This window comes from Phoxinus phoxinus, assembly GCF_949152265.1.
Source record: "Phoxinus phoxinus genome assembly, chromosome: 4".
Taxonomy (NCBI): domain Eukaryota; kingdom Metazoa; phylum Chordata; class Actinopteri; order Cypriniformes; family Leuciscidae; genus Phoxinus; species Phoxinus phoxinus.
Window position 1 is genome coordinate 23,949,780 of NC_136879.1, and position 26,661 is coordinate 23,976,440.

General features: G+C 39.2%; 2 protein-coding genes across 2 annotated transcripts; both read right to left on the minus strand.

Moving 5' to 3' along the window:
- Positions 1-5,510: 5,510 nt before the first annotated feature.
- On the minus strand, positions 5,511-6,467 carry LOC306997964 (olfactory receptor 2AT4-like; the record flags this gene model as incomplete). The annotated part of the gene is made up of 1 exon (XM_079611622.1): positions 5,511-6,467. The coding sequence occupies one exon, from the start codon at positions 6,465-6,467 to the stop codon at positions 5,511-5,513; it is 957 nt and encodes a 318-aa protein (XP_079467748.1).
- A 16,034-nt stretch (positions 6,468-22,501) lies between these two features.
- On the minus strand, positions 22,502-23,485 carry or30bt1 (odorant receptor family 30, subfamily BT, member 1; the record flags this gene model as incomplete). The annotated part of the gene is made up of 1 exon (XM_079610806.1): positions 22,502-23,485. One exon carries the CDS (start codon positions 23,483-23,485, stop codon positions 22,502-22,504), a length of 984 nt encoding a protein of 327 aa, XP_079466932.1.
- Positions 23,486-26,661: the final 3,176 nt, after the last annotated feature.

The following is a 26,661-nucleotide window of genomic DNA, read 5'->3' on the forward strand; positions in this document are numbered from 1 at the left end:
TATCTAGTTAGTTATCCCTCGTTTGTATTGCCTCTGTTTTGCCCCCTCGTGGGTTTTGTTTTCTGTTTTTGTCTTTAATAAACCCCTGTTTGAGTTATCTGTCTGCGATTGGGTTCATCCTACCAACCTCATAACAGAATGAACCGGCCACGAAGGAACCCAGCAGACAGCATGTCCTCCCGGCTCCGGCTACAACCGGAACAATGGTGGTTGTCGGCTCCCACCGACAGAGAGAGGGTCAACTGTCCGGTCCCGTCCGAGGGTGAGTGGATCCTGAGGAATTATGCCCGACTCTGGGATCATTTCTCCCAGGAGGATCCGCAGACTTCTTCCTCGCGATCTCCACCCTCTGCCTGTCTGCCTGTGATCCCGGAGGGTCGTGTTTTGGCCGTTGTTTCGCAGGGGAACCAGGCCAGTCCCGCTGCGACTCCTGAGACACCTTCCACGTCCATCAACCGTCATGGTAAGCGTGGAAGGCACCCGTCGTGGGAGTCAGCGTCGGAGTCTTCCTGCTCGGAATCCTCCTCGCCTGCAGTGAGTTTCCCAGTTCCTGTAACGGTTCCTGCTTCACCTCCCTCTCCGGTCCCCAGTCTGGCCACAATCTCCGCTCCGCGGCCCAGGAAGAAGAGGAAGAAGGGAGCTTCTGGTTCTCCATCTCTAGCTCCCCCTGAGTCCGCGATGGCTCACCAACCTGCCGCTGAAGTCATAAACGCTGTTCCTGGCCCTGCTGCTGTAAGCGTGGTTCCGGTATTTGCAACAGGAAACACAGGTCTACAACCTGCTGCAGAAAGCTCTGGATCCCAGTCGGCGTTGGGGAGATCCATTCCAGAGACTAGCACAGTGAATGTCGTCTCTGAGTCTTCCGTCGTGTCTGCTGAGGAGAGAGCAGCGACCGATTCCGCTGCAAAGGCTGTGATACAGTCCGTATCAGCTCGTCAGGAGATGCCAATCATCATCGCTGCCAGAACCCTGTCCGAATATTTATCCCGTCTTGCCAGAATTCTCGATGTCCCAGTCAGTCCAGCCTTGTCCCCTGTTCCAGATGCTCCAGAGAGCACCGTTCCCAGTCCAGTTACCGTAAGCACTGATCCCAAGTCTGCTACACAGAGCACCGATCTCAAGCCAGCCGCAGAGAGCGCAGCACCCACGCCAGCCGCTGAGAGCGCAGCACCCACGCCAGCCGCGGAGAGCACAGCACCCACACCAGTCGCGGAGAGCGCAGCACCCACGCCAGCCGCGGAGAGCGCAGCACCCACACCAGCCGCGGAGAGCACAGCACCCACACCAGCCGCGGAGAGCACAGCACCCACACCAGCCGCTGAGAGCGCAGCACCCACGCCAGCCGCGGAGAGCACAGCACCCACGCCAGCCGCGGAGAGCACAGCACCCATGCCAGCCGCGGAGAGCACAGCACCCACCCCAGCCACTGAGAGCGCTGCATTCAAGCCGGCCGCAGTTAGTGCTGTTCCTGAGTCTGCAACATTCAACGCCTCTCCTGACTCTGTGGTGATGAGTGTCGCTTCTTCTTGGGGAAGCCTTGACTCCGATACGGCCTCTATGAACTCTGTTCCTGGTCCCGCTTCCTTTTCGCCTGTCAATCCCCTTGTCTCCGCTCCGTTGCCTGCTGCTGCAGTCCCCACTGTCCCCGGTCTTCCATTTGTTTCCCCTGTAATGGCTCAACCCCGGACTGTTTCCCCGATCGCCCCTGTCTCCGCAAGACCCCAGACTTATTCTTCACCTCGTATGTCTTCGTCCAAGCCTGCCCGGATTCCTCGTCCCCAGCCCTCACCCCGTAGTCCCAGGACCGCCGTCCCTCCTACCCACCCTGGACCACCCCCCATGAACTCTGTGTTTCCTCTGCCACCCCTTCCATGTTTATTTTTGATATGTCATCCCAACCCTGTTATTGTTTTTTCATGTATGCCTTTGCTGTTGTTCGTCATGTTTTGTTGGTTTGTGTCAATGTCTCAGTCTGTCATGTCCCGTGTTTGATGTCCCCTTGAGGAGCGTCTGGTAGCCGCTCCTTAAGGTGGGGGTTCTGTCATGATTCTGCCCTCGTGTCCTTGATTTTTCTCTAGTCTTGAGGCAGGATCATGACAGACCCATGTTTTGTGTGTAAGCACATGGCCTGTTTGGGCCATGTGCTTGTGTTGTCTCGTTACGTAACCCCGCCCCCTTGTTATCCTCGTCTTGTGATTATTGTCTAGTCAGTTTCACCTGTCTTCGTCATTAGTGTTCCATATATAATCCCCATGTGTTTGCTGTCCTGTGCCGGTTCATTGTTTGATGTGTCACATTTTGTGAGTGTCTACCCATGAGTGCCTTGTCTGAGAAGAACGTCTTGATCGTGTATTTGTTGTTTGTTAATAGTCTAGTTTTTGTCACGTGTTATCTAGTTAGTTATCCCTCATTTGTATTGCCTCTGTTTTGCCCCCTCGTGGGTTTTGTTTTCTGTTTTTGTCTTTAATAAACCCCTGTTTGAGTTATCTGCTGTCTGCGATTGGGTTCATCCTACCCACCTCATAACAGATCTTTCAATCTAATGGACAAAGTAAGTTAATTTACATATGAACGTGCACAGAGATGACGGAAACACATAGAGCATCAGCTTTCGTTTCTTCACTTTGCGAGATTAGTCAGAGGTTTTGTAAATAGTGCTTGAAGATGAGGTTTTTTTTTTAATGTTTTCAGACAATAAATGGAGCAAGGTTTCAGAAATTGTGTTTTGGCAATTGAGAAAAATTGTAATAGGCTACATCGTTCGACTGGACATAACTGTTTTATATATATAAATATAGGTTGTGCACGTGATATCAGGAAGCAACGTAATACAAACATGATGACAGGAGGGTGAAGGCGATGCGCAAATCAAATTACTCCTCCCACTTCTGTTAGTTTTACTGATATATCTTATCCCGTGCGAATAGGCCATTACTATTACAGACGTCCTGTGGTAAAATTACATTACTCCATCTACCCCTGTAAAGTTAATCCCGTCCGAATAGGGCTAAGTCTGTTAACACGCGCCAAACATCTTTCCAAACTTGTATTGAGAAACATTTACAAACCTGTTGTCCAACAAAAGAGAACATTTATGGAGTTTTCACTCCAAACTCACTTCATAACATCAGTCAAGTGTTAGAAATGACTTTCTGTTGTCGCATAAATCAGTGCTTCCTAAACCAGTCCTGGGGACCCCTCACCACTGCACATTTTGCATGTCTCCCTCATGTTCATCTGATTCATCATTGGGTGTGTCTGATGAGGGAGACATACAAAATGTGATGGGTCCCTCGGACACGTTTAAGAACCACTGCTGGCATAAATTTAATTATTTTATTCTATACAGTGATAAAGGCTATGTCGAAAAGCATTGCTTTATTGCACTTTATTCTTATGAAAATACCTGAGATGTCTAGAAAAACACAGAGAAACCAAAATTGTCACAGTTTTATGTTTATTGTCTTCATATTTCACCAGTCAAAACAGTCTTTGTCCATATAAGGGATTTCCTTGAACCTCATACGTTTTATGACATCTATCATTTGTTGACTTTCAGCTCTGCGGCACCCTCTAGCTACAAGTATGAAGGAAACAGACATTAAATCACATGTGTAGTCCCTAATGCTCACTAACACTCTAGTTTGGGTAAATTTTAAAAAAAATATATACTTCCGTCTAAGGAAATTTGAATGAAACAACTGCAAATCCATAAGTTTTTCTCAGGTGTAGAGAAGTGTACAGGAGTTTTTTCTCTCATACCCCTTTTCCACCAAGGCAGAGCTGGTGCTGGTTCGGAGCCAGAGCCTAGTTTCAAATCGGTTCTTTGTTTTTCCACCGCCAAAGCACCAGCTCCGAACCAGTAAAACTGGTTCTTAAGTAGCACCAAATCATTGCAGGGTCTAGAACGGAGCCAAGTAAGAACCGCTTGCGTCAGGGGCTGGGGGCGGGGTTACTGTGACCAACAAGACGAATAGAAACTTGTGACCGCCATTTTTAAATAGCAGCTAGTCGAGCTAATAGCAGCTCGATTATAATATCCGTCTATGTAAGTTACGGCGAGCTGCACGAACGCGTTGGATTCCGATGTATTTTTGCAATCCCATGAGTATCCATAGTATTGCAACGTACGTTATTGTTGATGGCTTGTTCGAGATGCATCGGAGCGCGAGGACCGATCGGAGCTGCTTTAGTGTTTGGAGAGCATAGGACTCCTTGTGCTTTTAGATCGCTATCGCAGTGCTTTGATGTCATCTGCAAGAAGCCGATGCATCTCGAACAAGCCTGGCGTGTTTGTGTTTGGCGCTACCGCACTAGCGGTTGCTGGGCAACATGAGACGTATACAGTGACGTAAGATCTGGCTCTGTTGTGGCTCTCTAGCCGGTGGAAAGGCAAACCGGTTCTTAGTAAGCTCGTCAGTCGAACCAACTCTGAACCAGCTCTGGCTCTGGCTCTGAACCAGCACCCGGTTCTTGTTGGTGGAAAAGGGGTATCAGTGGATGTGTAACAGACCTGGCCAGTAAGAGCTGTACTTGCAAACCTAACTCCCCTGGCCTCAAGAGGCATAGCAACTGACACTAGTGCCTGCGGTCTTTAGCGTTCCTTGGCCTGCCTCCCACACGCCAGAGACCTCAGTTTAAATCCTGATTGGAGCGGGTCGAGTAGAACCGGTTACATTTGGTGCCGTTTACCTGGATGGGAGTGAGGTTTAGGGGGGTAACGGACATAGGCCAGCAAGAGCTGTGTGTAAACCTTCGATTAGGGCTAGTTACAGATGCATAAGCTTTCCTGACAAAAATTAAGAAATTACCATCACAGATTTGTATCATAATAATAAAACTTAAGACCTTTTTAATGATTTATAGGAGAATAAAGCTGTTTTTCAAGTGCTTAACTAATATGGATGGATGTTGTTTGGATTGTGATTAGTGATATTGGGGTATATAAAGAAAACTGACAATGTTAAGCAAGAGCTGTTATGTTCCTGCTGTCTGCCATTTTATGTCTGCCATTTTCTTTGCACAAAGAAAATGTTTGTCTCACTTATCATTACTCGTTCTGGTTTATTTTTCCTTCACATTTTCTCATGTTTCTCATGTGCACGTACAAGTTCCCAAACTATAACAATATAAACAACAAATACAATAGGTTCAACAACATAAGTACATTTCCTCTGCAGTATTAACAGGAACTAAGAAAAAAGGAAACAGGAAACGTGTTATGTTCTGTCTCATGACAAATTTACTGAATGTATATAATTTAAGCACTGTAAACTGTAAGCACAATATAATATAAGCACTGTAAATAATGTTGGAACCAAAGGTACCAAACATTTCTTAATTGCTGAAAGTTAAAAATCAATTTTCAGGATACCTTCAAAAGGCTTACATTACTGTTCTTGGCATTCAGTCCAGTTCAAAATGTTCAAATGTTCTGAAAAATGGGGACATTATCTAAAGTTGATGACCAACAATGGCAACATTTTAACAACCTATCTAAATAAAGCAGATCAGAGCAACCGTAAAGGAAAACCAATTTGTTTCTTTTGAAAATGACTTCTAAATATCTTTTTTACCTCTTCTGTTCTCAAACAATAAATAAGGGGGTTGATCATGGGTGGTAGCAGACTATATATCATAATAATGACTAATCGCAAATCAGTGCTGAATTTTATACCGATATTGCCAGACAAATAAATAAATAACCTGGGTAGGAAAAAGAGAGCAATTATGATGAGCTGAGGACTACAGGTGGATAAAGTCTTCAGTCTTCCTTGAGTACCTGAAATTCGCATAACTGCTGCAAATATGGAGCAGTATGAAAAAATAATAAGAGCAAAGGGCCCCAACAGTATTGCAAAGGCATAGATGAGGGCTGGAACACTATATGGTGTTCTGTCTGTGCATGCCAGTGTTGTGATGGAAAAATGATCACAGTAACAGTGTATAATGGTGTTTTCTGTACAATAAGGGAGAGGGTAAGCTCGAATGACCATTGCCAACGGGCCTAAGGAGCCCAAAATCCAAGAGCAAATGATCAAAATGAGTACATTTCTGTTTGTCATGATACTATGATATTGAAGCGGGTAACATATTGCTACATAGCGATCTATAGCAATTATTGCCAGAACAAGTGAACAGACACCACCAAAATAATGTACAAAAAACATCTGAATAAAGCAACCCAAGAATGAAATGGTTCCATCTTGTAACCAATACCTGCTAATTATCTTTGGTAATGTTGTGGTGCTGAACAGTACATCACACACAACAAGATTTATAATGCAATAATATACAGGCTTCTGAAGGCTCTTATTCATTACAAACAATGTAAAAAATACAGCATTTCCCAACAAAGTAATTGCATAAACCAAAAACAGAAGTGCTGATACAAGGCCATAGTAATGAGGCTGAAGTCCAGGAAAGCCGACTATGACAAAATCCTTTACAAAGCTGATGTTTTCCATTGACAAGATGAATATTCGTCCTTAGAGAAATATTTTAATGCGTCTCCTTTCTGTATGTATAAAATATATAATTTAATATTAGTACTATATTTAATATATATAAACTAGTGTTTTGACTTTATAATGTACTTGCTATAGAATACACTATAATAGCAATAGCTGGATAGTTTAACACATTATAATAAAGAATGAAAAGAAACAAACCTGTCTGTTTCACAGGCTACTGTTAAAGTGTGTTCTGCTCCTTACACTGAGATATGCTGGTCTCAGTTTTTTTTATATATATTGGACATGTAGCCTACATTGTAAAAAGTCTATGGCCTGAAAAACAGATGACGCAGTTGCTCCAGGGACAGTGACAAAATTGCAATGTAGTTTTTAACCTCTAAAACATTACATTACAGTTCTACCAGAAAGACTCGGAAGGCAAGATGATATTACAATGACATTTATTAATTATAGTTTTTCTCGATTGTTTACACACCTTTTCTGAAAGCATGCCTCATATTCTCAGAACTCTACACACAAATCAAAAAACACACACACACACAATGGGCAAAACCCCTCAATTCTCCTGCAAAATTAAACTTTGGAAAAAAAAACACGCTAGCCGCATGAAAAAACACTTTAGTGGACACACGGCCTTATGTTATATGGATGGTTATGTAGGGATGTGCACAAATTTTCTAATATTCGATCTGTAATTATTATTCGAAAAATAAGATACTATTTAAATTTTACTACGTTGCTTTGCTGGCCGTTAATGCAGTGAATCCATGATAAATCCCAAGCACTAACTCGCAGTTATAATTAAATGCACTGGGTGGCGATGTGGAGCGTGTTTAACAAGTGGATGGTATTTGATCACATAAAGTCTTTGTCTGCCTCGCAAAGTTTGGAATTGCTTAGATGAAAATTATATTACAAAGTGGAAGTAGGCTACTTTTAATCAAATTAATTAATGAAACTTGTGAGTTATCATAGTATCACCACCACAATGAGACAACACATGAAATCCAAACAGCAGGTTTGCTGAGGAAAGACAGCTGTCCATCACTGCATCCGACTGCAGGTAAGCACAGCTGTAGCGCGAGTGATCAGATATATCTTCTGATAGCAAAATTATTTTGAGACATTTACTCCCTTTACGTTTTGTTGAGGTAGACAGGTTTAAGAACAGAAAACCCAAAGCTTTTCGAAACTTCGCTTAGCAAGCCATTATATTTGTGTCTCTGCAACGTCTGTCAGCACAGCGCGTTCTCACTAGAGCATGTGGTGCTCCATATGGTGCTAATTGGCTGCGTCAGCATCTGCGAACTTAGACATGTAAGTACCAGTCTTTTATACAGCAGGTATTAGCACATGATTGGTTACTGTAGATGTGAAGGTAATAAGTGACGCAACGATTGAGTTTTCCTAACAGAACTTACGCTGAAGCTTTTATTTCTAGCAATGTGGTCTGCGAAGCTCAATTGATCATCAATCACAACTCCAAGGTTGCTGGCTGACCTTGATGGAGTTATGGATGACGAACCTAGCTGAAAGGAGAAGTTTTGAGAATAGTGTTGGATTGGCCGGGACCACTAGCAGTTCTGTCTTTGCTTTGGTTTAGTTAAAGGTTGTGCTAGCAATTCGAGACATCCAACATGCCTGGACAGTTGTTCTAGGGGCACTCTAGCCCGTAGAAAAGCAAGGTCCGACCACGGGCTGAATGTTTGCCGACAGTTTGGTGTGATGGCCTTTTCCCAGTTGACCCGGACTCCCAGATGGCTGAGGTGCCTGAGCACCAGGTCCCTATGATACATAACTGATCTCGGGACTGAGCCAGATTGATCCAGTGGTCAGGATAGTTGAGGATGCGAATGCCCACCTCCCTGAGCGGGGCAAGGGCAGCTTCAGCGACTTTGGACTAATATGCTCAGCCCTCGAATGCAAAGCAAAGAAACCCGGGAAGCGCAGAGTACCAGAGTAGAGGCGGTGAGTGTGATGCACTTACCTGGCTCCGTGGGTCCTGTGAGGGACCGGGCAGGGAGGCATGATGAGGCTGTGCAGTCTCGAAAAGCAAACTCCCCGCCCATGGCGACTGAGGGTGTGGCTGAGAGTGAGGAAGCGAAGCGTCGCTCACTGTCAGCACAGACCCAGTATGGCCAGTGATTTTGGAAACTGCTTTTTATTAAGAAATTGGAAACAGAAGCAAAACAGATGTTTCTTGACATTACATATGGCTACATACCAATCAAAGGCCATTATTGCCAGGATAAAAGCCTTGGCTGAACCAAAATAATGCACATAATACATTTGAATGGAGCTAGTGAATAAATGAAATACTACCAGCTTGGAACCAATACTTAGCAATAATTTTGGTAAGGTAGTAGAGCTGAATAATATATCACGGATAACCAGGTTTAAGATGACATAATACATAGGTTTATGAAGGCATTTTTCTAAAGCAAAAATTACTAGAAATATTCCATTCCTCACTAAGATACACACATAGACCGTATACCACACATTTCTTATAGGCTACTAACCAGTGACCTAAGGGATATACTTACCTAACTTTAGAGGCGTTCACACCAGAGGAACCTTTTGGTAGAAATAATGGCGGAAATACACGCTTTTTGGCATATTCGCACTGCAGAAACAGTAAAAAAAAAAAAAGCTGTGTACACCACAGATTATAGCCTATATATTTATTCCACAAACTAACTCTACGTACATGGAAAACAGTGATAGATGGACCTCTCAACTTTTACACCAAGGAGAAAATCCAAAGCAACTTTGAGATGACCAAGCGAAACATGATTTCTGCTCAGCTAGCGTCATAAACTGTGCTTTGAGTTGTAGTGGCTATTTTATGATATTCACTGATCTTTAGTAAAATATAGATGATTCAAAGAATGTCACATGTGTGACTCTCACTTGTAGTGAGAGAAGATTCTTTTTATGTACCTGGGAAGGCAGAAGGGAGAGACACTCCAGAGAACAGACGAACGAGGACCTCTGACCTAGATGTCAGAAGGCCATTTGGTGAAGGAGGGCTTAGGAGTTGGCTCTAGTGACGAATCGAAACTAGTGTTATGGCTTCCTTGTCTATGGAAAATTACTGAATGGAAGACTACTGGGAGGAAGGCTCTGGCAAGAAGACCTTGGGAGCATAGGAGATAAAAGCTGGTTCAGTCTGTCTGGGGGTGTGTCACTCTTCTGCACAGGGTAACAGCTGTGTATTAGACTGCTCCTTCTTGCAAGAATAAATACTTTTAATTTTATAATTTGACTCTGAGTCTCCCTTACGCAGTGATGTTTGTTTGATGAATTTTTGCCACAACAATTTGGTGTCAGAATAGTGGGATTCCTTGGACGATGCCTCCTGGACCTGAGATCGGACGGTGTTTGGCCACCTGGACTGAGTAAGTTCCAGCTCTACCTCGTAAACTTGAGAGAGAGAGGCCGGCCGATGTCAGAGCCTGGGAGAGTCGACCACTGGAAATCAAAAGAACTCAAGGTGGCTCGGAACAACATCTCTGAGTAAAGGTAATTAAATAATTAAATTAAGTTTAATTGGGGGAAGAGTGAAATTGAACCATATTGGCTGGGAACTGTTTTCTGTGGTACGTAATCTGAAATTCAAACAGATACGAGGAAAATAATCTGAAATTAATTGAGGTCTGTGACAGAACAAGATATTTCAAGCAGATAAATAATCTGGAATTAATTGAGAACTGTGACAGACCAAGACATTTCATACAGATAGGTACCTGGAAATTAATTGTTCCACCACGGAGCAAAGTATTTTTGGGTGCTGAGGCTAATTAGGGGGAGCCAAGAAAGTCGTAACAGATTTTTGGTAAACCGTAATTAGGAGGACACTAATAGTGTAACCCGTCCGACTGGGTTAAAAGAAAGGTCGGGTTTGTCGGGGACGCTTGACAAATAAAGAGAACGCGCGTAAAAGAGAAATCCACAGAAAGCAGATAAGCGGTCAATATGGCGAAGTCTCAAAAGCAAGCTTGCGAAATTTGGTACACCGGTGTTTTGTCAAATGAGATAAAATTAAGGGCAGAAATGTATGATATTGAGCACCACAAGATTAAAGATGGTGCGGGAAGCAGTTGAACAGGGCAGTGAGAAACAGAAAGGTTGTTGTGTCTGCGTTCAACGTGTGTAAAAGTGTGAAAAGACAATGAGTTGTTGGCTAGAATGTATTGCCATATAGTAAGATTGAATACAACTGATAGAAGGGTTTTTATTTTTCATCCATTAGATGGATGCATGACATTAGATGTCAGAAGATTTTGTTTGTAACAAAAGTTGAAGTAGCAAGCAGCAATAAGGCTGTCTTTGTGAAGGATTGAGATTTGAGTAATATGTAGAGATAAGTGGTACAGAGACAGTAATGATAATAGTTGTTGAATCGGCAGACTAACCATTTTGAGAAGAAAACAACTGTAGAAAATTTATGTTATGAAAATAACATTTCTGATCAAATTTATGGAACTATATATGAACGGCTGTTAAGTCAGATTAAGAAATGGTATGAAAAGTGAGGTTCAGATTAAAAATAATAAGGTATTGAGTTTACTTTTGGTTTGACAACCATTATCTTTTGAACCTAAAGACTCCAGCTATGCTGGGAGTACAGCAACAGCGCGTGCTTATTCAGCCCGGCTTCTGGGTGTTAAATGTGTACTTGCTATTGTAATCAGTGTTGTTGATGATAATACCGAATTAGAGAGATGTAAAGACAGATTTTGAAATTCAATAATGTAAAATGTCGGATATTGGTTGATATTAAGTCATTGAGAAAAAGACATTGTCTGTTTTTTTAAAAAGGAAATTATGGGTCGGGGATAATTTCCCTGGACAAGTGTTAAAGTTAAATAGAAACTTTGTGAAAACAACTTAGAAACAATTTATGCATTTCCGTGCAGTTTATGAAAATGAATGTTCTGCCAATAATGATGAAGATTATGATTTGGCTAGTGTGATAGAATCCGCCACTGGTGGACTGTCAAAGAATAGAGAGAACTGCTTATCAGCTGTGTTTACATTCTGATTGGGACACACTGCTTCAAGTGTATGCAGTAAGTTGGAGCTGCTAGAAAGCTCAAGGTAATCGAACTATAGGCAAGGGGACAGAGAATGTTTTAATTGTGGTCAGCTGCGTTTAGCAGTAACTGTAAATGACCACTCAGAAAGGTAGAAAAGAAAGTTGATGGAATGTGAAAGTGACGTATTAATGTGGGTTTGAAAGTAGAACAGGATTTGAAGACGATATTAAAGTTTCGTCTGAGAAAGAACTAAGAATGTGAATGCAGTGCTAAGGAAAGTGAAAAGTGCAAGTAAATGAAAAGAAAGTTGAAAAGAAAGTTGATAGATGGAAGTCGTAAGTAGATTGAAAGAGAAAAGAAAGTTGAAAGATTTAAGTTGTAAGGAAATCCTTTTAAAAGGAAAGAACTAAAGTACCAGTAGATGTAAATTGCAGATAAGCAAAATATTTGTAAAAGTAAAGGTAACTAAAAATATGATTGTCTTATAATGAAACGCTTAAAAAAAGGTTTTGGAAGATCCTAATTGTAGATTGGTAAACCCCTAGAAGAGAAAATATGGAAAATATTGTCAGATAAAGTTGTAATTGAAAACCTGACAACTAAAATGTAGGATGTTTTAATGAAACGTTATTGAGAAATAGAATAACTATTTGTATTTAAGATCAAATAAGCAGAAGAAGAAGCACTGGGTTGCTAAATGTAAAAACAATTTTGTAGAAATGGATCTGATTAAACAAACAGCTTGGTGTTGACCATGAAGGAGCTAGAAGATGATGTTTTGGTTTCAAAAGATAAGCTTTGGGACTTGGCTGAAACTGCCAGTATGACAGTCTCAATATGAGTGGAAATTTGTAATGTCGAAATTCCCTGATGTATGGGCAAAAGACAACTTTAAAATTATTTTTAATATTGAAAACGTATGATAAAGTAGAGAATGTTTAGGGAAGAGAAACATTGTACCAGGTCCTGAAGGTCTCAGAGTCTCTGTCTCATTCAATGTCAGAAGGCTGTGATCTTAGCCTGTCATGACAAAAAGGTATTTATAGTGTTTCAGTTGAAAATTACAGCATAATGAGATGTTAAAAGAAATAATTGCCATTCAGAGGGCAATTAGTACTTAAATATTTTAGATTGTAAAACTGAATGACTTTAAAGGAGTCTTTAAAATAATAATGTAGACCTGAATGACAGAAGTGACATTTTTGTACTTTGTTATTTTAGGACCAGTAACGTATTTGTCTGATCTTAGCCTTCACCATGACACAGGACCTATGACCATGCTATAGATGTACATTGAATAGATGGATGTGAATAAAGTTCACTGTGATTTTGTTGATTCAGACAGGTCTAACAGATTTGAGTGATTAAATACTGTTGTTATTAACCTGTCTCCCTTAACATTTATTAGGCATGCAGTCCAGATAGAGGTGACTCCTGAATGTGTCTTTCCTAAGCTCCAGAAAAAAAACAGCTGAGTTCTGTTGAAGAAACTGATTGTGTGATGCGAGCGGGTCACCAGTGGGTACGTGGCTACTCAAAGACGGGATGATTTTCCTGGCCAGGAGACATTCTAACGCAGGGGGTCCCGGACACTGCATCTCCGGATGGAGGTGTTATATGTGAGAAGGTATGAGAGTTGAGCGCTGACTACTAGAGGCCAACTGGGGTCAGCAGAGCATTGTGGGGTCAGCAGAGCATTGTTTGACCGAGATAATGTAAGTTCCTCTATACCACTCACCAGAGAAAACCCCGCAATTCACTGTATGGCTTGTTTTCAACTGTGACAAGTCTGATGGAAATTATAGATAAAGAGCTGATGGGAAATGTGCTTTCAAGAGCCGGCTGGGGCCATCTGATTGTCATTATTTGTTGGGGAGACAGTAACATAACTTATTAATTTATATCAGGAACATGTTGCCTTATGGGCAAGGAAAATTAAAGAAGTTGATTTTGAACTAATATGTCTATAGGATGGTTTTAACTCCTGAAGGTTAGACATGGTGCTGGTTAAAGATTAAGACAGTTTTTGTAAGAGTTTGGATAACAAAGGTTAGGTGAATTGAGAATTTATACAAGTATTCAAACTAAAGATAACCTTATAAATACTTAGAGCATAATGTATTTTAGATTATTGTAATGGTTCTAATTTGAGTTAAACATTTGTATATTAACATTTGTGAACTATTAAGGGTTCTAGACTATGATTAATTAAGTTTCAGTCTTAGGAGGCTGTTTGAAAAGATTATTTGTGTAAGAGAGACTGCTGAGTGGAGGAAGGGATTTGGTACTCTGTTTGTCTTTCTGTTATCAGGCATGGTAAGGCAAGTTTAAACAAAATAATGATAATGAACCAAAACAACCCAGCTGACTCTTCTAAAGAAAAATGAATAATGAACAGATAGAACATTTGAAACGGTTTGAAAGGCCATGTAAAATTATATAAAAGCTACAGAAAGATGTGAAGGTTAAATCTTATTTAAACCTTAAATATTATACTTTTAGAGTTAATATAAAAAAAGAACATTGGAAATGAGCAGTTAACATATGTGTGTCTAGCATGAGTGTGTGAGATGGGGACAGCACTTTGTAGGTGTTAAGTGTAGGGCAGCTATTCCGCCTGAATAGTGAGTATATTGTGTCTTTAACCTCTGGAGAGTGTTTTTTTTTTCATTACAGATGAGTTAAGGCAAGTGACAAATTTTAAAGAAGGCAAATGCTGAGTGAATCTGATGAGAAGATGATAGAGAACATGGGACTTTATTTGAGTTGATTGGTCATCACGCTCCGTCTGGTAGTAATTACTTTTGTCATTTATGATGTGGATTTGAATTACTTTTGGATAAGTTTAGGTATTTATATAAATTGGAATTGTGGAGTTGTAGATCATGGGTTGAAATAAAAGAAGATGTTATAGATTTGACAGCAACAACAAAGATGTGACACATTGGCTAAGTCAATATGAAATTATCCAAAGAGCAATTTATTATTATCGTAAACAAGAGGAGAATGTTTTTGTTGTTTGACTGACATTGACCAAGTCTGTACAGCACGACCTGACCTGATAAACTATTGATGACTTTAAAATGGTTGAAGAGGACTGAGTTGCGAGACAAAATAACAGACCTGAAAAAGCAGGATACGCTGTGAGATGGGCCGTTGCCCTTCAAATACTTCGATAAGAGAATGAGATTGTGACTTTTAAGTGAAGAATGTAATATTTTGTTTCAGAGACAGAGAAAGATGCCTGGAGGAAGTTTGTCTGAGGGACAACGTTTGGGTTAGTGTTGATGGCAGACTTTATCGAAAACACTATGTTAAATGTTATGTTAAATTGATGATCGAGTTGTGTCGACCATCAAAAGGGGGATGCTTTATGTTTTATTAGGAATAAATGTTGGGAGAACACTAGGGGTAATTGGGTAAAAGCCCTGAAAGAGGCCATTTTTCTGCCTAACAAAATTGTTTCAACAGGACGTTTCCAAGGGCATCGAAGGCCGTGGCAGAATAGTAGACAAAAGAAAATACGTACTTTACTATCTGATGATAACCTCGAAATTTGTTTTCTTTACAGAGAGCATGCAGAATTGGGAGACAGGGCAAAATGTGTTGAATAATGGCTATGGATGAATTTTGCTAACTGTCCTGGCCTGATTGTTATTATTGTGGCAGAAAGGTGCTACACCTTGTACAGAGCATAACCTAAAATTTTCCTTTTGCAGAATGTCAGGAGGATTGCATCAAGCTGAACTGATTCTTTTTCCAAATGTATGAATATTGACTTGTTAACGTTTTTCAGGGGAAAAGGACTTCGACTTTATTAAGCAAGAAATGTCTAATGATAATATGTTTCAGTTTGTAAACAGATGGTGAAAATTCCACAGGCCTACACCAACACTCCTGGAGGAGGATGTGGACCAACTAATGAATTAAGAATGTGGTTTTGGGATGATTTTGAGGACTTTATTTGAGCTTAGTATTGATATTGGTATATGACAAATGATTTGATTGGTTACTGATTCATTAGAAAATATTTAAGGCAAATGTTTTGAGGAAGAGAAGATCCATTAATTAATTTAAATTATAGGGATTATTGTTGAAGCTTATCTAGTAGAACCACTGCCTGATTGAATTAAAAGTAAAAGAACAAATCATGGTTAGGGAAATGGATATGGGGAAATGTTGAATGTGTAGTGTATGAGTTATGATTGTATGTGTTATTCTGATCATTTTGTTATTCATGGGTGAATATGAGAAAACTGGAATGTCTGTTCAATTGGTGAAAATGACAGTCTATCTGGATGATGATGATGATGATGATGAACAAAATTATGCAGATGATTCAAGTAGAGATTACAGTTAAATGTGTTGATGTTTTCTTTTTCTTTCTGAGAACGATTGATATGTAAAGAGGGTTAAAAGTAGCAGTCATCCGTGTTACGAGATGGCGTACAAGGACAGGGTTTGAAACTGAGGGATTTTTTTATTTTTTTATTTTTATTTATTTATTATCTGTTTGTTTTCCTACTGTGCTATAATCTTTTTCCTTACTAGTGTGACTGCGGTAGTGAGCCCGGCATTAGTAAATTGTTTACTTGCTTGCTAAATAATTAATGGGGCTTTCCCCCACAAAAAACAGCCTTATGCTTCTTCATTCTAAACTTTTTCTTCACAGGTTCAAGGAGAGTGATCTTTTAGGATGGTGATGTAATGACTTGAACTTGCATTTTATTATTATTGTTATTATTATTATTATGTTTGATTAATAATGATAAAAAGTGAGGAGTGTAGTGGCTATTTTATGATATTCACTGATCTTTAGTAAAATATAGATGATTCAAAGAATGTCACATGTGTGACTCTCACTTGTAGTGAGAGAAGATTCTTTTTATGTACCTGGGAAGGCAGAAGGGAGAGACACTCCAGAGAACAGACGAACGAGGACCTCTGACCTAGATGTCAGAAGGCCATTTGGTGAAGGAGGGCTTAGGAGTTGGCTCTAGTGACGAATCGAAACTAGTGTTATGGCTTCCTTGTCTATGGAAAATTACTGAATGGAAGACTACTGGGAGGAAGGCTCTGGCAAGAAGACCTTGGGAGCATAGGAGATAAAAGCTGGTTCAGTCTGTCTGGGGGTGTGTCACTCTTCTGCACAGGGTAACAGCTGTGTATTAGACTGCTCCTTCTTGCAAGAATAAATACTTTTAATTTTATAATTTGACTCTGAGTCTCCCTTACGCAGTGATGTTTGTTTGATGAATTTTTGCCACAACAGAGTTCCAGGTTGATGCTGTGTGTAAAAAAGCACACCAGCGCATGCATTTTCTTCGTAAGCTTCGCAGTTTTAATGTTGACACTGTTTTTATGGAAATGTTTTATTCCTGTTTTATTGAATCTGTTCTTACTTTCTCTTTTATCTGTTGACACGGGTCACTTTCTATTAAACAGAAAAATCGCATGCAAGGTATCGTGAAGGTATGCAGCAAAATTGTTGGCACACCCTTAAATGACCTACATGACCTGTATAAGGTCAGATCCTTGAAGAAGGCGAGAGCCATCTTGGCTGACCCTAGTCATCCCTTGTGGGATGAATTTATGCTGCTGCCATCCGGGCGCAGATATAGTCTGCCGCGATGCAGAACAAATAGATTACAGTTTTTTTCAGTCGCTAACAAGCGTTTGTCCAGCCAGTTGTCACATTTTCAAAACTCTAAACACAATTAGCACAGCATCGGTCTTTTGTGGCCATACCATTCACACATTTCATGTCGTTTTCAAACAATATGCAGTCAGTGAACACATTTCCATAATGCTTACATTTTCTTAACAGACAAGCTATACCTCCCAACAAAACTATGGATTGTTTTTGTAGTATTTACGGATGTTAACACACAACATCCCACAATAGCAAAAACAATATTCCAAACCTTAGATACAGTATAAAAACCTCTGCTTCTGCAATGATCACTTCAAAAACAATATATCTCAGCTGATAACAAACAAACAATTGAATAATTGACACAGAGCTTATTTATGTTGGGTAAATTGGGCCAACCACAGCTGATTCCAGTCTGGCTTAGACTGGCTTAGAGTGGCAGGGGTTATTTTTTTCTATTACATTGACACTTATACAGTAAAAGAAGGACTGTGAGGAGTGATGTTTTTGGAAAGGGAAACAGAAAAAGACAAACACTGTAATGTCTGGAAGAGGAAGAGTAAGAGCAAGGGGCCCAGTGAGAAGAGCAGGCCCAGTGAGAGATGCAGTGAGAGATGCAGTGAGCCAGTGGACCCTATAATACCAAGCGCATCCTTGCCTTTCTCAATGATCTCCACCAGCGCCTGGGTCCAGAGCAGGATCAGGAGGGTGAAAAAATGAGGACCTTTGTAATTAGGTCCTCATAAAAGTCTATGCAGTTTTTGTAATGTCAAGAATAGCCAGTATTCTGAAACCTGGTGTACTTTGATTGACTGCATGTACCTTGTGAAAAGAAATCAAGTGTTATTCTTTGACAGAATAATTTCATTTTGAGTCAGATTTTCAGTGTTTTGGTAAAGTTAGTGTGTGCAGAGAAAGATGTGTTCTATTTTGGGGGTGGTATAGGGAGTGGTGCTAGCGCAATGGATAAGACACATGCCTTTGGTGTGAGAGACCCGGGTTCGAATCCACTGTGAGACACCAATGTGTCCCTGAGCAAGACACTTAACCCCTAATTGCTCCAGAGGCGTGCGACCTCTGACATATATAGCAATTGTAAGTCGCTTTGGATAAAAGCGTCAGCTAAATGAATAAATGTAAATGTAAATGTAAATTTTGAAATGAAGAGTTAGTATATATTTAACAAAATGTGTTTTTGAGAAGAAAATTAACCATTTGGCCAATTGTGTTTTGTAGGTGTGAGTCTGTGTTAAGAGTTTAGAAAAAATATCTGAAGTATGGGTAAGCGCTTGTTAGCGATTGAAAAAAACTGTAAAAAGGTCATTTATCCCGACGGTTATCACAATTGTTAACAATACCCGGTGAATTCAAGTATAATTTATGTTTTTCTGTGATTGTGTTTATTGTTGTTGTTTGATTAATATATTTGTTGTTACTGCTGGCTGTAATCTAAATTGCCCCTCGGGGATAATAAAGTTACCTTGACCTTGATCAACCACAAGGCTAATGAAAAAAAAAAAACACTCTGTAGTGTTTATATATTGACTGATCTGAAAGGTTTGTTTGATTTTGAAAACAGGTGAAATGGTTTTGAGGCGATTGCTTGATTTTGTCAGAAGGGTCAGGGTTTTGTTAATGTAGTTTGAACACTAGGTTTTGAGTTTATTTAATGTTAACCTGAGACCTGGTGTCCACATACGTGGACATCACATTTTTGGTTGTGTGCAGCATAATACTTAATTCTGTGTACCTGGAACATGTTTTTCATAAACGAGGACACTTACACTGCCATCTGGTGGTGGCAGGAGAAAAATAAACTTAACATAAATAATGTCAAGATGGCGGCGAACGCAGGCGACATGTCACGCAGCCACTCCAGACCAAAACGTCCACAAGGTAATTTTGTTTATAACATTTCATTGTTGATTCTTCTTAAGTTATGCATAATAGTGTTGTATGATTAAAATGGCATGCAAATTTGACAAACTTTTGAAACCGTAAAGATTTACTATGCTGCTAAATTTGATGTCCACATATGTGGACAATGGGACTTAGCTTCATTGAAACTGTATAAGAATGTTAGCAAAAAAATGAAAATTTGTAGTTGCAATGAGCTTCGTGATCGCACACACACACACACACACTTACTTACTCACTCACTCACAATCGCGCGCGCGCACAAACACACTCTCTTGCTCACTCGCGATCGCGCGCTCACAAACACACAATTGCTCTCTCGCACACACACACACACACACACACTTGCTCACTCGCGATCGCGCACACACACTCACGATCGCACACACACACACACACACACACACACACACACACACACACACACACACACACACACTTACTCACGATCGCGCCTGCGCACACTCACACACACACTCTCTTAATTGCTCACTCGCGATCGCGCGTTCACACACACACTTGCTCACTCGCGCGCACACACGCACACACACTTGCTCACTCGCGATCGCGCGCGCACACACACACACACACACACACACTCTCACTCGCGATCGCGCGCACACACTCACGATCGCTCACACACACACACACACACTCACACACTCACGATCGCACACACACACACGATCGCACACACACGCACTCTTGCTCACTCGCGATCGCGCACACACACACACACACACACACACACACACACACACACACACACACACACACACACACACAGTCGCACATCCGCAATAAGATTGAAAAATGTGCCAAAAACTTAGTTTGGGAAGAATTTGTTAGAAAACATCAATTACGATAGTTTACAACAGTATAAATTGAGATTGCATGTATGATAAATAATTTTACATTGATTTTTATTTTATTTTTCCCATGATATCGTTTCCAGAGCGTTTTTCTCTGTCAAAGACACTGGAATTGGTACTGGATTCAATTTCTGGGGACAACTCCGAGGTAGAGGACTTGTCCGACAATGATGAACCAGTTGATGACATTGATTACCATCCTCCACAAAAGGAGCCAAGCAGCAGCGAGGAGGAGAGTAGTGGTGATGAAGACCCCATTCCACAGGCCAGCCGGGGACGTAAACGTCTCTGAAACTTGTCGTTCAGATCGTACCAGTGTCGTTTTGCGCACTTGCAGACGTCGGACTCCGCAGCCAACAGCTGGCTACTGTACCGCCAAGACCACAAAGTACGCGGCACACCAAGAAAGGGCATCATGCCATTTCTTGAATTCCGGATGGAAGTGGCTAAGACATTCTTGGCCCAGCATAACAATGCACAGGAGGACACTACAGACCTCTCAGAACAGGAAGACAACACAGAGCCAAAGAAAAAGCGCCCTGTGAAAGAAGTCCCCCACATCTCAGTCCGCAGAAGGGCTAATGCACATCTTCCAGAGGTGGTCAACCTGAAGAATGCAGCGCGCTGCAGAGCGACAGGCTGTTCAGGGAAAACTCGGGTTCGATGTGCAACATGCAAGGTGTTCTTGTGCTTGCAAGTTGAACGCAACTGTTACACACAGTTTTTCACACCAGTTAAGAAAAAAGAAAGCAAATTTTTACGTTTTTTTTGCATATGCTTTTTATTTGGATATAAATTTTGTTATTCCATATCAATGTTCAGAAGTTCTACATGCAAGAGTAACAACGAAAAATGTTCAGGCACAGTGCTCAGCCTGTAAATAAATGAGATTTGCACTTTGTTACACAATGGTGTCTTGATTGTTTTCTGTGAATACAGACCCAGTGTCCACATATGTGGACATCATTTTTTTCAAAAAGTGCTTCATGTTCAAAAATAATATCTGGTTATTATATGTATTGGTCCCTCCTAACCCCAAAAAGCTAGAAGAAATCTAAAATGCACGCCAAAACAAAGCTCAGGTCTTAGGAGGTTAAAATAGGTGAAGGTTACAGGAAATGTGCCTTAGCAATTGTGAAAAACTGTAAGTCAACAAAATGTAAATCAATTGTACAAAAGTACAGCTATTGACGTCTTTTTTCAGAAAAGAGAGTCAATACAAAATTAATGTATTGACTTTTTCGGTGTAAATGCAATGAATTTGTAAGTAAACTTTTTTTAAGAAAATAAAGTTGCAATAACACACAATGTTAGATTAAGCCATGTACAAACACAAATCTTTGTTTTTTCTTTAAAATATATTTTCAAGTATATTCTTTACAGTAAAAGATACAGCAGTTGCGTTTTCTGGCTTCAAAAAACAGAGCATTAAAATGTTAGAACTGGAATATAAGCAAAAGACACTTTGTAATAACTGCACGCTATTGATAATTAGCTAAGCATTAGTAAACAGTTAATTCATAATTTATAAAGCATTAAAAGACATTAACAAGCAGTCTATGATTTATTCTTGATTTATAAGCATATCTATAATGTGTTTAATAATTGTATTTTCATACTTTATTAATGATCAATTTATCATTTCTAAGTTATCATTGATGCATAAGATCAATTAGAAAGTGTAAGTAAATGTAGTAAATTCATATAGTTATAAAGCATTTAATAGCCAAGTTGTCAGTTAACTTTTTTTGTGAGCTCATCTAAAGTGAGGACTATTTATGCCTTGTAAAGAATTTACAAAGGAGATTTAAAGGCTCATTTATCTTCTAAACAGAAAAAGGAAACAAATACAACACAGTGATACAGAACAGAAATATTTAACTGCGCCTTTAAATCTCCTTTGTAAATGCGTTACAAGGCATAAATAGTCCTCACTTTAGATGAGCTCACAAAATAATTAACTGGCCACTACTAAATGCTTTATAACTACAGTACCTGAATTAACCCTGAATTACAGTAGAAATGCATGTTAATAAAGCATTAATTAACCACTAAGTAACTATTACTATATGTCTGAGAAATAAGATGTATGAATGTACATTTAAATAGTTTATTAATATTAAGTGATCTTATGAACCACTGACAACTCCTAAATAACTGGTTTGTAAATAATGCAATACTTCATTAGAAATGATAAATTAATCATTAATAAAGTATGAAAATACATTTATTAAACACATTATAGATATGCTTTTAAATCAAGAATAAAGCATTTATAGCTGTATTTTCATTTCTTTAGAAACTGCTTATTAGTGTATGTTAATGCTTTATAAATGATGAATTAACTGTTTACTAATGCTTAACTAATGATTAATAGCATGGAGATATTATAAAGTGTTACCAAGATATCTTTCCTATGATACACATTTTGTGGATAAATCCAATGTTCTTACAGTTGCTCTAGTTCAGTATGCTGCATGACATTCAAAGAATACTATTTTATTTTTGTAGTTTTTTCTAATCTATGACTACTGTAATAATTTACATACACACAGTGGTTACATTAACTTTTGTTGGATTGATTTGGGGATTTTTTGACATTTTTAGCCTTTTAAGTAAGCTTTCCTTGACATCTTTTGTCCTTAAACAGTATATGAGGGGGTTGATCATGGGTGGAAGCAGACTATACATCATAATAATGACTAATCGTAAATCAGTGCTGAAGTTGATACCAATATTGCTAGCCATATAAATAAAACACCTGGGTAGAAAATAGAGAGCTATTATGATGAGCTGTGAACTGCAGGTGGAGAAAGTCTTCATTCTTCCTTGAGCGCTCGAAATACGCAGAACTGCCACAATGATGGTGCAATAAGAGAAAACAATGAAGGTCAGAGGACTGAGCAACGAAACCATAGCACATGTGAAGGCTGGAACACTGTACAGTACCCTGTTAGTGCATGCAAGTGATGTGATAGAAATGTGATCACAGTAACAGTGCATAATGGTGTTTTCTGCACAGTAAGGAAGAGGGTATGCCCTTATTGACATCATTAAAGAGCATGCGTGTGCTAGCACCCATACAACGAGACAAAGATAGAAAATGTTCGCTTTTGTGAGTATATTAGGATATCTTAGAGGATTACATATGGCTACATACCGATCAAAGGCCATTACTGCCAGGATAAAAGCATTGACTGAACCAAAATAATGCACAAAATACATTTGAATGAAGCAACCACTAAATGAAATACTACCAGCTTGGAACCAATACCTAGTAATAATTTTTGGTAAGGTAGTAGTGCTGAATAATATATCACTTACAACCAGGTTTAAGATGACATAATACATAGGTTTATGTAGGCATTTTTCTAAAGCAAAAATGACTAGAAATATTCCATTCCCCACTAAGATACACACATAAACAAAAAATAGCAGAGCAGCAACCGTGCTATAGTATTCTGTTTGAAGCCCAGGGAAACCAACAATGAAAAAGTCCTTAAAGCTGTTGTTTCCGGCTGACATGATGACCTGATGGCTGGATGAAAAAATAGATTAAGGTACACAGAGATGCCTTTTCTTTTATGCATAGTTATACTGCTGGTTTGGCATGAATCATATATAGCACATATTACTCTATAATATATATATATATATATATATATATATATAGCCTATAATATAATAGTAATATTTGATCACAGAATCATAACAACCAGTTAAAATATGAAATTGTATTTGATCATTTTTTAAAATACAGGAAATGACAGGAATTAGCACATTATCATCTACAAAATATTGACTAAAGTTTTTAATAAACTGGAAAAGCATCTGATCTAACTCTGGAATATCAAAAGAATCACTTACTTACAATATCTTTCTACACTTCAAAAATTGTCTGAGTCAAAGATATTTAAGTTAAAAAATATATATTCTCATCAAGGCGGGACATTTTGTGGTTGGTTGATGACACTGACCGTATACCTCACACATTTCTTATAGGCTACTAACCAGTGACCTTAGGGATAAAGGGTAACTAAACCCCTGGTCAGAGCCTAACTCCACCCACTGGCAATATTTGAAAAAACGCTGGAAAAATGGGCAGAGCCCAGCGGAGACAGGGGGACGAACCAAGGGGAAAAAAAACAAAATGGTGTTATCGTTTACAATTGCAGTCTTATATTCAGTCATTTTAGAGATTTTTAAATTTTTATAAATAATATCAGAATATTCAACCTGAAGAGGGCAGCACTCACCTGAAGAGGCCAGCACTCACCACTCACCTACAATATATGGGACTTTTACACCATATATTGTAGAATTAAAACACTTTATACCCAAATGTCAAAACATTTACTCGAATCAATGAACAGCACTAATAAAGCCCCAGTCTAACAGATCATTAACTAAAAAAAAGTTGTTTCAGGGTTTAGTTTTTAAACTATAGGGGACTTTGCACTGGAGGAACCTTTTGCTAGACCTATTGGCAGATGTACCCGCTTTTTGGCGTGTTCGCACCGCAGGAACTGGGAACGATTTTAGTTCTAGGAACGCCTTTTGGGGGAAATAAATTAGCTCTTACTTCAGAGTATGGTCTAACCCAGGACAATTGGAACTACCAGTGACGTAAGTGTACGCTGATAGGCGAGCGTATGCGAAACACTGGCACCCACCATTTTTAAAAATGGTGTACACACACACAGATTATAGCCTATATATTTACTCAACAAACTAACTCTATGAACATGGCAAACATCGATAGATAGACCTCTCACTTTTTACACTACGGAGAAAATCCAACGCAACTTTGAGGGGACCAAGCATGATTTTTGCTCAGCGACATTGGGAATCAACCCAAAAGGAAACGCTAATACTTTTTCATATACTGTCTACTTTCTTTGTATAACAGTTCTATCTAATAACGTGTTAGTCAGGGCTGTTAAACAGATCGTAAATAAATGAAGACAGAGAATAAGAGCTTTGTGTGATCGGGCTCTGGTGTTCTCATCACCGTCAAAATAAAGGTCACAACAAAACGCGCAGCTTACGTCCCTTCCGAATTTCCTACTGGCGGCAAATGCAACAAGGAAAATTGAAGGGAACAATTAGTTCTCGGGGGAAGCACCATGGTGGCTAGTTCTTATAACTAAGTTCCTAGAACTGTGAGGAACAGACTTACAGTCAATGGCACACGTTGGTTCTGGATTACATATTTCACAACTCAGAACTTAACAACTGTTTATTGAATTTTTGTCGACAGAAAGTTTTAGGAAGATGATTCTTTAGCTTAACATTTTGGATGTTGTTAAATAGTCCAATTCATTGAACGAATTGTAATTATATCCCTCAGAGCCTTGTTTTCGTTCCTGTCAAAAATTAAATATGGCCCCTAGTGAAAAGTATGCCAAAATGTATTTAAAAAACATTTATTTTTTACTAATTATACTACAAATCCACATACATATTTACTGGCATATCGCTTGAGACTCACTGTTATAAATATTATAATTAAAATTAACTTTATTACACAATGCACATTTCTTAATATTAGCCTAAATTGTGTAACATTAGCCCAAAATATCACTATTGGTATAAAGGACAGTATGATCACTGTATAAGGCAGTTTTTAAATGCAAGATATTTAAAGTATACTTGCAGTAGTTGCACTTTAGTACAATCAAATATATCTTTAGTTGGACCTCAGCACTATTTCCAGATAACTAAAGTGTATTAAGTACAACATTAGTTGTTACAATTTAGTAGACTTTAAGTATATAAATTTATTAAACCAACAATACAATTGCAGGGTTCTTAAAATAAGTACACAAATATGTAGGCCTTAATATATTTGTAGTATACTTTGCATAAAGTGAATGTATTTCAAATACATTTTGGTATATTTATTTTTCACTAGGGTGCTACCCTGACTAAGGTCTGTAATAACAAAGATACAGTTTCAAGCTTTAGTCAAAACATAATATAGTGGCCTTTTGCAAGTGTGCATTGCAATTCAACATTTATTACAAACATCATACCTGTAGATGTCCAGCCTCTTACTAACTTGAAAACATCATGTAAGAACTAGCAATGATGACTAGCTTTTTTGATAAGTTATTGGAATAACAAAACACCACTGTAATATGACATTGCTTTTATAAACAATATAGACCCCTTTTCAGTTAGTAAACATTGTGACCTTTTTTGTAGCTTAGGTGGAGGCAGAATGATTTCCCTGGCCGCTTCACTAACGCTAGTTAGCAAGTTTTGGTTGCTTGTTTTTTTAACAATGACTGGAGAAAATCCGATTTTATCATAATATGTAAGGTCATTATTTCAATTTAAACTAACAGAACAGTAGATATTGTGTAGGGCCTCTCGTTATAAGTGGAACAACTACTTCTCATTGCTTTATGAAAGTTCATGACTTCTCCAGTTCATGACTTTTCTTTTTAAATCTGATGAAACAATTAACAAGTTTTGTGGATGGTTATTTCACTAAAAGACTCTCATCACTTGATATGGCAGTAACAGCACTCTTATGAAAGCAAAGAAAATACCACTGTCCAGGACCGCGATTGAAATTTGAAGTTAATTTTAACGGGCGGAACCAGATTGGCCGACCCGTACTCACTCAATGTTTGGCGATCTTACAGGATTACCTCCGGTTGATAGCATAACTATTAATGTGGTGAATTACTACT